This window comes from Zingiber officinale, chromosome 9B, assembly GCF_018446385.1.
Source record: "Zingiber officinale cultivar Zhangliang chromosome 9B, Zo_v1.1, whole genome shotgun sequence".
In the NCBI taxonomy this organism is placed as follows: domain Eukaryota; kingdom Viridiplantae; phylum Streptophyta; class Magnoliopsida; order Zingiberales; family Zingiberaceae; genus Zingiber; species Zingiber officinale.
The window spans coordinates 2,307,441-2,318,272 of NC_056003.1; the positions used below are offsets into that span (position 1 = coordinate 2,307,441).

Below are 10,832 nucleotides of genomic sequence, written 5' to 3' on the forward strand. Positions count from 1 at the left end.
GTTTATATTGATATGGTGAATGAGGTAGGGCCTCCAAGGTCAAGGTCAAAATCAAGAAAGCTGGCTGAGGTGACAGTCAAAACTAAGGAAGGGTCAACACTCATGACTAACTTGGTCATACAACTCAGCCAAATAGTCTAACTAATCGAATCTCTTGTCTGATTGGGTCCCAAAGGCTCCCGTCTCAATGGAGGTCCACCAAGTCCTCAAAAAGATCGAGTCCTCAGAGAGACGGAGTTCTCAGAAAGTTGAGTCCTCAAGAAAGGTCGAGTCCTAAAAAGGTCAATTTCTAAGAAAGTCGAATCCTCAAAAAAGTCGAGTCCTCAGAAAAGTCGAGTCTTCAAGAAAACCGAGTCCTCAAGAAAGCCGAGTCCTTAGAAAGGTTGAGTCCTTAGAAAGGTTAAGTCATCGAGATGGTCAATATTCCTTAGCCGTCCCGATCCTGTTCGAGAACAAGGTTCAACAGGATGTTATAGGGGACTCAGTCAGTCTACCATCAAAGCGTATTAATAGTCCATTAACCGATGGTCTAATATTCCTTTTTAGTAACTTGTATAATCGTTGTCAGAGCATCAAGAGAATATTCCCTGTGCAATCCATACGACAGAAGCTTCTACCTTGTAAAACACAGAAGTGATAGGTCTCATTTGGCAAAGACAATAGTGTGTTAATTTGGTGGATCCTATTTTAGTAATGCAATAATATTCATGTGGATAGGGCAAATAGCATTGTATAAGGGGTCTTCTTCTAAAAGCACAAGTATGCTTTGCTATCAGAGTTCACTATTCGTCACCACCGTTCTTCATCCTTTTCTTTCTGTCTGACTTGAACATCGGAGTATCAGCGCTTGGGACCTCTCCCTGACTCGATTACTGACATTTTCTTCTCCCAATTCTTCTTTTTTACATGCAAGATCGATCCAGCACTAGGTTTCTTCTTCCTAAAGTCTTCTTGCAATCAACATCGGACCAGCTAATCAACGCATCATCTTTCCCAATTTCAAACAGAATCATACATATTCATGAAATCTCACCTGGATTTTAAATCATCTCAGAGCATCCAACAAAATCATGGAGAGAGAGAGGAGGGAGAGACAGAGAAGATTGCCATCATAATATTTTTTAGTAAAGATGATACATTTGTATAATTGTGTCCATGCATGACTAATCACTGGCTTTCAGTTAAAGAATGGACTATACTTTGTTTGAAGTTTTTGTATCATGATCTCGTAGCCTCTTTCTGTTGGATGATAGACATCCCAAAATAGGTACTTTGAAACATCTTCACAGACTCCCGCTGTGAATCTGTTGCAAGTCAGCGTGACCTCAAAGATCCCTGTGCCACAGCATCCCTTCGCGACCTCTTCGAACCCTGCACCAAATGAAAAATTGTAAGAGCTGATCAATGAATGCAGTAGCAGGCACAGATCGATCGAATTTACCGTAAGCATTTGGGTGCTGTATCATATCGAGCAAAGTGTCATACATATCGACGAAAAGAAACTCCGATCCCGGCAGAGTATAATTCAGCCTCTGGATCTCTTTTGCTAGAACAGAGTTGAGCATGAGGGCAGCTTCGTTGTAGCGAGTGACGCATTCTCTTTCGATTCCTCCGGCTAAGCTCCTTTGTGACGGTAGACATCCAATCGGAGAAACTCCGGCGACGGCCACCTTTCGAGCCCCCAAATGGTAAAGTTCCTAGAGTCGATTGGTTGTTCTTTAGTATCATTCAAGCTTAAACCCGAAAAGCATAAACACAGTCATCACCTGCAAGAAACTCGAAGCACATTGCACCACAAATTTGATGTAGGAAGGAAGATCATACTCTACGCTTCGAAAAGGGGTTGAAAAATATGTGTTGGCTAGGTCATCAGTCCCCGTGATCACAGAGTAGAGGCTCTTGGAGATTATGGCATTTGCTCTTTTCTCTCCTGCAATCTCTTTCAGCTTTTGCTTGTACTCCTTGAACAAATTCAGTTGCTGAGTCATCGATATGGCTTGCTGAATCAAGTAGATGAAGTAAGTAGCGTACAAGGTCTTACAAAAAGGTAGAACGGCTATCTTAGCGGCCCCCTTAGTGCCGGTCCCACGGATATAGAGGGAGGGTGTACAAGGTCTTACAAGGACATACAATTCAAGATAGAGATGTGATCAATTACCACTAGTTCACTCGTGAGGGGGTCGTATCCCGAGCCACCGGAGGCAAAGCTTACGCCGGTGAGGATATCGAACGCGCTGAGCTCAGTTCCGAGATACGCCGGCACGTATTGCTTGATTCCTAGATTAGAAGCTGTAACAAGATACGATTGATGAGTGATTATAGGTAATGATTAGTTGTTACTTACCATGGAGGCTAGATTTTGGCATACCCATAATGTCTGAGGGGATCTTGCCATTGCTGAACCTGCCGGTGGCTTGACCCCCGGGGAAGTCCTGCCCGTACGGCGCGAAGTTGCACTTGACCATAGTGGCGATCGCATTGTTGTTGCCCGGGTCGACTATTGAGTCACCGAAAACGATAATCGCCGGAGATCTTGTTTTGTTTTGCCACTTAGTCTCGGCTTGAGAGTTCTCTAGCAAAAGGATGAACATACAGCAAATAGAGATCGATGTAGTCCTTGCTCCCTTCATGCTTCCTCTTTCAGTTTGTAGTGTGTAATCGGTGGCACTGCCTGTTCCTTATTTATATTTTGATCTATGAAATAAATTGTGTTTATTCATTTACTTTTCTTGAAAGGAACCATTCTTGACGGTTAAAATATAAAAAAAAACAGTGTGTTTTGTGAAACTTGTGGGTGGAAGCTAATGTGCGACGGAAGAAAACGATAGCTCAAATTCAATTGCTTGTGTGTTTATGTTTAATACTTTATTATTATTAAACAATTTACATGTTGGCCTTTAAAATGTTCATTTTACTTCTAAAATGTACTTTCTCGCTGTAAAATCTCTCATTTCAGTCTTCAAAATGTCTTTTTTCCTACCTAATTTACCTATTGTCATTTAATACCTAATAGATTTTTATTTACCTTTTTCATTTTTATAGTACAATTTAATTATTCTTTTAATGGTAAAAAAAATAAAAACTCATCTTTTAACGATGCAATATTTGAGTTGGATTCATCGGATTGACTTACCCGATGACTAATTGCTCATAGATGATCGTGTAACATATCATCCCTCACTCATATATATAAAGCCATCAATTTATGTTGGGTCCATCAAGTTGATCTATCCCATTAAATAATTTAAATGAATTATGTTAAAATTTTATCAAACTTATTTAAAGGCGGGTCCAAATAGGTCAATCCATCTGGATTAGCGACCATCTCGTGATGGGTTTGTATTAGCTTGCAGGTTGAGAGAAAAAAAAATCTCTAAAATTTAAAACTAAAATAAAAAATTTAATGGACTTGTGGGTTTGATAGCGAGTAGGTTTGAAGACAACTTGATCATCTTTGGATATGATATCTAATATTAAGAATACTATATAATTCAGCTAAAAATTAACTAACAAGGTTTTTATTATCCTAGAGCATACTTCGAAAACATACATATCGTAATAATAAATAAATTGAAAATTTGATAGCATAGTGCTGCAAAGTTTAATTTGTTAGGAACATTGAGCACGCCATGGTGCAAATGGTGCATCTAAACATGCTTATAGAATGCAATCAAATTAACTAAGATACCAGAAAAATATAAACGTATCTTCTTTTCAAAGTATATGATCAAATCCATAATCAAATTTAAAAATTTTAATTTTTTTCTATAAATATTTTTTCAGTAAACTCATGGATTGACCATCTTAATCCGTAACTGATCTTGAATTGTTTAGAGATTTCTTAATCCGTCAAGATGATTGATTAACCTAACCCTTCTCATTAAATGGTCGGCCCATTATAAGTTAATCTGTCCCACCATCCTACTAGAAATCAGCCCATCTCATAGCTCTATTCATATAAGCTGTTCATCCTATTTTTTATATTTTAAAAATATCTTTTTTATTATAGTATTATTGAAGCCTATCACATATTCACATATATAACTTTAATCCAAACTACTCAAAAAAAAAAATTAAATTAAAATAGTTTTAACTATTATTTAAATAATTTTTTAATCGATATTAAAATTATCTAAAACAATTGGTATTTTAGGAAAAAAAATAGGATAGGTTTTTTTGGTGATAAGGATTTTACTTTCGGCCCTCGCTAAATAACGATGTTTCTATGGGTATAGAAATTGATTATGAAGTCCAATTTTAGAGCAAGCATAATTTCAATGAAGCAGCCAGCAATCGACACGTAGTTTGTTAAAGTGGACCACCACTTCCTTTTGTCTAAGGAATCTAATGCAAGATTGAAGATACTGAGATCTTTACACGTTGGATCGCCGTAAAAGTAAGTTTGACCTTTCTTGTCGTTTTCTCGTGGCATCTCCTGACTCAGTTTAATTAATTTAAAACATTTTATAAATTATTAAATAAATAAATACAGCCTTTCGAGTTTTCCATAATCAATAGGAATAAATAAATATATATATATATATAATATTTTAAATATATTTTAGTCCGGGACTATAGCACAAGCTTTATTATTCAAATATTTAATATTATCTTGTTCATATTATTTCCCTTGGATTGAAAGGAATGTTACAGCGAATGCATTCCGCAAAAGGCTTCACAAAAAAGATGGCCTCATGGAGTTTAATTTTTTGTTGTTTTGTTTCATCTTAAAAAGGTAGCCATGTCTTCTCTCTAATATGATAAATTCAATGAGTATCATCCCAAACTTGTTTGCCATTTATGGTATTTAATTCAATTCATTGTTTCTCTAATATATAAATTATTTTCAATTTATTAGCATCCTAAGTTCCTAACACAATTAAACTATAATTTATTAAACCATTAATTGCATCCATCTATTTTTGATCATTTTATGGATGTGACCGCACCACTTAATTGTTAATTTCTCTGAGCTATTATAAATCTAAATCATCAGTCGAGTCATCCTAATACATATACGTCTGTCGACTTGATACTTAATTTTAATATCTCAATTCATATACGAGACATGATTACAATAAATAAAATAAATAAACTCAGTTAAATAAATTAACTAGTCATGACAGACCAGATTAATCCATAGAATTTTTTTTATCAATCATCAAGATAAATCAAAAAATACTCATGACAAATAATCCAGAAGTCTAGTATCCTTTGACTGTACATCTTATTTGAAGTAAAAATTTCTACAAATATATTATAGTGGGGATCAAACTATGGATGTTTGGGTGACACTAAGGATAAGACAAAAAAAATTGATAATCCTAGTTAGCTTCATTGACGGCCTCACGCGGCGGCTAGCCCAGAAATCCAGTATCCTTTGATTACGTCCTCCATTTAGAGGAAAAATTCCTATAAATATATCATAATTAAGGTTCGAACTGTGGTACATGGATGATAACCTAGATATTGTACCACAGTACCATAACCCCGGGGATATATTAAGGATAAGACAAGAAGCATAATGAAATTGATTTAAAGTATTTATAAGATGTCTAAATTTATTAATAAATTTTGATCGAAATTGATTACTCTTTAATGATGTTTAAGTCAATATTAATGAGCTCATGATAAAACATTCAATCTAAGTTACGAAATTTATAGCTGAAGTCATAATTACATTTAAGAGAATGTAAGTGTTAAATGAACTTAATTTAAAGTATTTTTGAGATACTTAATGTCATCAGTAATGTTTTATAATTTTTCATGAATATAAAAATATAATTAAATATAATCATGTCCTCTTTTCCATGAATATTTTTTTAATTTATAATCAATAAATTTTTTTTCATAAGACTAAATTAATTATTATTAAAATTAATCGATTCAAAAATTAAATATCTAATATTAATTAAAATATATATATAATGTCCTCAAACACTAATTGAAATATTAAATTTATGACAATGATTTATCTAAATCTATGATTACTCAAGGAAATTAACAACAAATATAATAAATTCAAGAATCAACTAGTACGGCCGACTATGGGCGTACGATAAGAAATAATTATGTATTTTTTTATAAATAATAAATTATACATATGTATTTTTCCCTTTAAATATTTAAGTTTTACTAGGTTGTTCCTTAAATACTGCAATAAAAATGATAGATAGAAATAAAGTAAGTATTCCGACCATCGAAGCATATTATAATATAATTACAGAGACCATAATGCCTAAATAACCGAGAGACAAAGCAAGAGCCCTACAAAGAGGAACAGTACTAGAATCCATGTAACTAGGTCACGTCACGTCCCATCACTCCATATACGCATTATCATCTTGCCTTTTCTCAGGCTACGTACCGTCATCGGCAGCCTCCCATGGCCCGGCCGTTGCCATTCCTGCTACATATCTTCAAACACACAAAGCTCTTCCTCCTCCGGACCAGACCAGGGATTCAATCATTAATCATTATACATACATATATATATATATTTAGGCGCTCTGCGTGTTCATATTCACTTTCACATTCACATTGGGCGAGTTCTTCTTCGATCAGAACGAGTGATGATTAAAATATCTAACATTTGGGAATGGTTGCAGAGTTGTTCAGAATGATGCAGTTGAGCTCCTCTGCAGCTTGTTCTTTGAGGGGAATAGTTGCTTGGAGGCCATCACCTTGTGTAGCTGCAAAGAAAGAAAGAAAGAGGGGAATTAATTACAGAGTGAAGTTGGTGAGTAGCCGGCGTTGAGATTGATGATGAGTGATAACGAAATGACCTTCTTGAGTTCCTTCTTTAGCCGGGAATTCTCCTCCTGAAGCTGCGAGATTTCCACTTCGAGCTCGTTGACGTAGGCCTGCAGGGGGCAATTGCCGAATTAAGTTAATTGTAACTCGGGGAGGCATTTCGTCGAACGGGTGGTGGGTCGAACGGGACCTGCTTCCTGGCTCGCGAGCGGGAGGCGGACTCGCGGTTCTTCATCATGCGGTTGTGGCGGCGGACCACGCCGGAGTTAGAGGGGGGATCGGAGAGGGGTTTTTTCTTGGAGCAGAAGGAGAAGAGGCCGATGGGGGACGACGGGGGCGGGTTGGTGTCGGAGAAAGCAGGGAAGACGAACGAGGGGGAGGGGGAGGGGGAGGCGGCGGAACCGGAGTGGATGGAATCGGGCGGGATGAGGTGGATCTCGAGGCTGAGTGCGGTGGGGTGGACGGCAGCGGAGGGAGGGCAGTCGAATGCGGTGGCCGCGGAAGGAGGGCGGATGAGGGGGCCGGAGAGGAAGTCCTGCAGGATCATGGTGCGGAGGGAGCGATGGGGGAGCGGGTGGGTGCGATGCCAGTGGCTGTCGTCGCGGTGGAGGCTGATGTCGTTCCACACATCCTCGATAGTGTGGCCCTTGGGGGCCGTGGGTTGCGCAGAGGAGGTGGCGGCGGAGGAAGGGGAGGCGCGGGAGGAGGAAGAGACCGCTCGGGTGTTGGCGGGGTGGTCGGAGACGTCATAGTGGTTGCCGTTCTCGTTCGTATCCTTCGGCGACGGCCTGTGGTTGTCAATCATGGCAACGAGAGAGAAAGAGGCAGCAACGGCGGTGGTGGAAGAGAAAGCAGCAGTGAAGTCTTTATGGGTTTGTGTACGAAAGATGCAAAGGGAACAGGTCCAGAGCAGTAGATATTTTTTTTCTACCGTAAAAATATTAAAATAATTATAATATAATTTAAAATATTTAATAAAACAATACCTACGATGTAAATATTTATTTGTGAAATAATAAATCTACGTCTGAAATATTTCGACCATGCCATGATCTCCTTTCAGCCCAAATTCACAGTTGCAATTTAGGCATAGCTGCGATTCCCACCCAAGTCGCAAGCTCACGGCTGCAATTCATAGTCGTGATCACTGCATGTGAAGTAGCAACATGACACTGCCGAGTGAGCTTCGTCGATCAAAGGGAAAAAATGCAGCGATGTGGTTGATCGGATTTCAATTTTAGGGTTCTTAAACTCACCTCAAAGTTTCTCGCTACATGTCCCATTTGTTATGGACTTTTGGTACAAAATAATAATTAGATCAGAAATTTCTAAATGTGTTAGGACAAGTGACACCAAACCTTAAACGGCCGTTGTGCTCAAGCGCAAGAGTAGAAGAAACAAAGACATAATTAACATTTCCATGGTATTTACTTTAATCATAGCAAGAAAAAGGTGATTATATAATATCTTTCATAATCCGTATCTCAATTATGTGAAGAAGGATAAATAATAGAGTCAGACTATAGTCGTCTATCACCCTTTAACCAACTAAATATATACTTTAATGTACGTATATTTATTTTTTAAAAGCTTAATGATTTGACTAAATTACAATGACAATTATATTACCAAGGACATCCATATTAATTTAAACATTAATATATATCATCTTCATATCTCTCTTTTATTAACACACTCATATTCATTTTAATATTAATATTGATTATATATGAATCCCACTATCCATTTATTAATTTTTATTTTTATATCTAAAATTTATTTTCTTAATTTTTAAAATTTTTTATATAAAATTCATTCATTAACTGTATTCAAAGAATTGAACACTACGTGGATGTTATAACACATCATATTGATTTGTAACACCAATGTGGAACATGAAATGGCTTAATGAGTTTTTTTTTAATATCCAAAGTTGATGAAACTTTTAAATAACATAAAACTTAGTTCGGCTTATTTACAACCTATTTCAACTAGAGTTAACCTGCCTTGTCAATTGTAGAGGTGATCATGGGTCGGATTGATTCAGTTATTGGGGTAAAAAACTATCCGGTCCTACTAGATCAGATAATGTAATATCAAGACCTACATCCGGCCCTATATCCAGCGGTTCTTATGTATCAGATATCTGACGGGTTGTCAGTTATTTGGATATCCAACCTTATATCCAATGAAATATAAAATATAAATATAAGTACAACAAAAAAAATAAAATATTTTAAAATGATAATAAGCATTACTCATTATACATTGTAGCAGCTAATCGAAAATAGCTACAATAACATATAGTAACTTATCGACACTAGCTGCTACAACGTATAGCAGCTTATCAACAGTAGTTGCTACAAGTAGGGGTGATCGAGGATCGGGTTGGTTTGGTTATTGGGATAAAAAACTATCCGACCCTACTAGATCAGATAATGTAATATCATGACCCTACATCCGGCCTTATATCCGGCGGATTATTTTTTTTCGGTTCGGTTCGGATCGGTATAAGCGGGTTGGTCGGTTTGACTGCTCACCCCTAGTCAATTGTAATCACAAAACAGCATCATAACTAACAAAACAACCATCTTAATATGAGTCATACCTCGAATTATTATCATTATTGACTGAAGAAGTCAGAGAGAAAAGATTGGTGACATCCACATGTTGATGTTTAATTATTCAAAGATTCTTGTTTTTCTGAAGCAATATTGAACAAGTAATTAATTCTTGATTAAATTAATGAATGAGTCCGAGTTTGTCCATTATATCCACATGCTCAGCGTGACATTTACATACCATAATCAGAAAAACAAGGGTTAATTATATCCTTTATGATAGAGCAATCAGAACAAGTCATTTAATAATCATATGATTAAGTTTGGCTCAGTAGCATGAGCCAATCACATGCTGGTACAGAGGGAATCTGGTGTGCTAGTTGATGATATCAGATGCAATCTTTACAGCTTATCCAAGTAGATGCCAAGTTAATTCTTTAATTATTGTGTTACTTAATTTCCAGTTTGTTACTTGCTTTTTTATTCTACATGTATCTTATCCTTCCATTGCAAAATGAGACACATTTTTCAGAATCTCACCGTGGACAATGCTTCCTCATTCCTAGTGTTGGATCAATATCACAACTAGAATCGAGCATTTCTTTCACATATCATTCCCAACAGTATGATCATACGAGTTTTCAGTGATAAAATGCACCTACGAATAAGATACCTCAGCTTTTAACTAAAAGCAAGAACGATATAAGAACAAGACAAGAACAGCATCTTAGTTGGTATCTTAACTTTTGACTAAAAGCATGAACGATATAAGAACAAGACAAGAACAGCATCTTAGTTTTCACTTGATCGCCTAACTCTTAAAGGAATGAGTTAAATGGTAACAAGTGAACATGATGATGAAAAAAATGAAGGAATTGTGATCTCAAAGTATATTTCAATGCCATTGAGTTTTATAAATTACACATGAATGAAAATGGATGGATAGACAAGTGGAAGGATTAATAATCAAAATTAAAGAAAAAGATAGCAATGACCACTACTAATCTCCTTTATACTCCACTAAGTAGATTGTAACAGAGAGATGATTAACTAAGTTTTAGTCGATTCCAGAATTTTTTGTTGGAAAAAAAAAGAGGGATTGAAACATCAAAAACTTGTTGGAGCATCAGTTACTGATGAAGAAATGAGAGAAAGGATAGAAAGTGGGGGAGAACATGCAATTAGAGGAAAGATACAAAGCATGAATAATTTTAAAACTGTGCATGAGAAAGGGGAGGGGTGTGAATATGAGAGAGCAGTAGAGGAAAAGATAGATCAGATTTCGCTCAAAGTAGATTATGAACCTGGAGAAATAAAATCAAGAATGAAATCTTATGAAAAAACTCAATTTGAGAAGATAAAAAAAAAATGAAGGATAAGCAATCATTTGTCCATTCTGATTTTTGAATTGATTTTTTTACTTATCATACTTTCACTTAATTCTTTCAAATGCAAACACCTAAAGACCTCGTTCTCTTATAAGGATGATCAATTAAAGGGATAGATATGAAAATGGAA

The 10,832-nt window shown here is 36.2% G+C and overlaps 2 protein-coding genes across 2 annotated transcripts; both read right to left on the reverse strand.

Moving 5' to 3' along the window:
* Positions 1 to 1,089: 1,089 nt before the first annotated feature.
* On the reverse strand, positions 1,090 to 2,654 carry LOC122024087 (GDSL esterase/lipase EXL3-like). Its single transcript, XM_042582630.1, has 5 exons — positions 2,369 to 2,654; positions 2,159 to 2,289; positions 1,767 to 2,000; positions 1,442 to 1,697; positions 1,090 to 1,371 (listed from the first exon to the last, which is right to left on the reverse strand). Exons 1-5 carry the CDS (start codon positions 2,628 to 2,630, stop codon positions 1,178 to 1,180), a joined length of 1,077 nt encoding a protein of 358 aa, XP_042438564.1. The 5' UTR covers positions 2,631 to 2,654; the 3' UTR covers positions 1,090 to 1,177.
* Positions 2,655 to 6,166: 3,512 nt separating this feature from the next.
* On the reverse strand, positions 6,167 to 8,273 carry LOC122022440 (bZIP transcription factor 27-like). Its single transcript, XM_042580445.1, has 3 exons — positions 6,944 to 8,273; positions 6,786 to 6,863; positions 6,167 to 6,692 (listed from the first exon to the last, which is right to left on the reverse strand). Exons 1-3 carry the CDS (start codon positions 7,556 to 7,558, stop codon positions 6,615 to 6,617), a joined length of 771 nt encoding a protein of 256 aa, XP_042436379.1. The 5' UTR covers positions 7,559 to 8,273; the 3' UTR covers positions 6,167 to 6,614.
* Between the last annotated feature and the right edge of the window lie 2,559 nt (positions 8,274 to 10,832).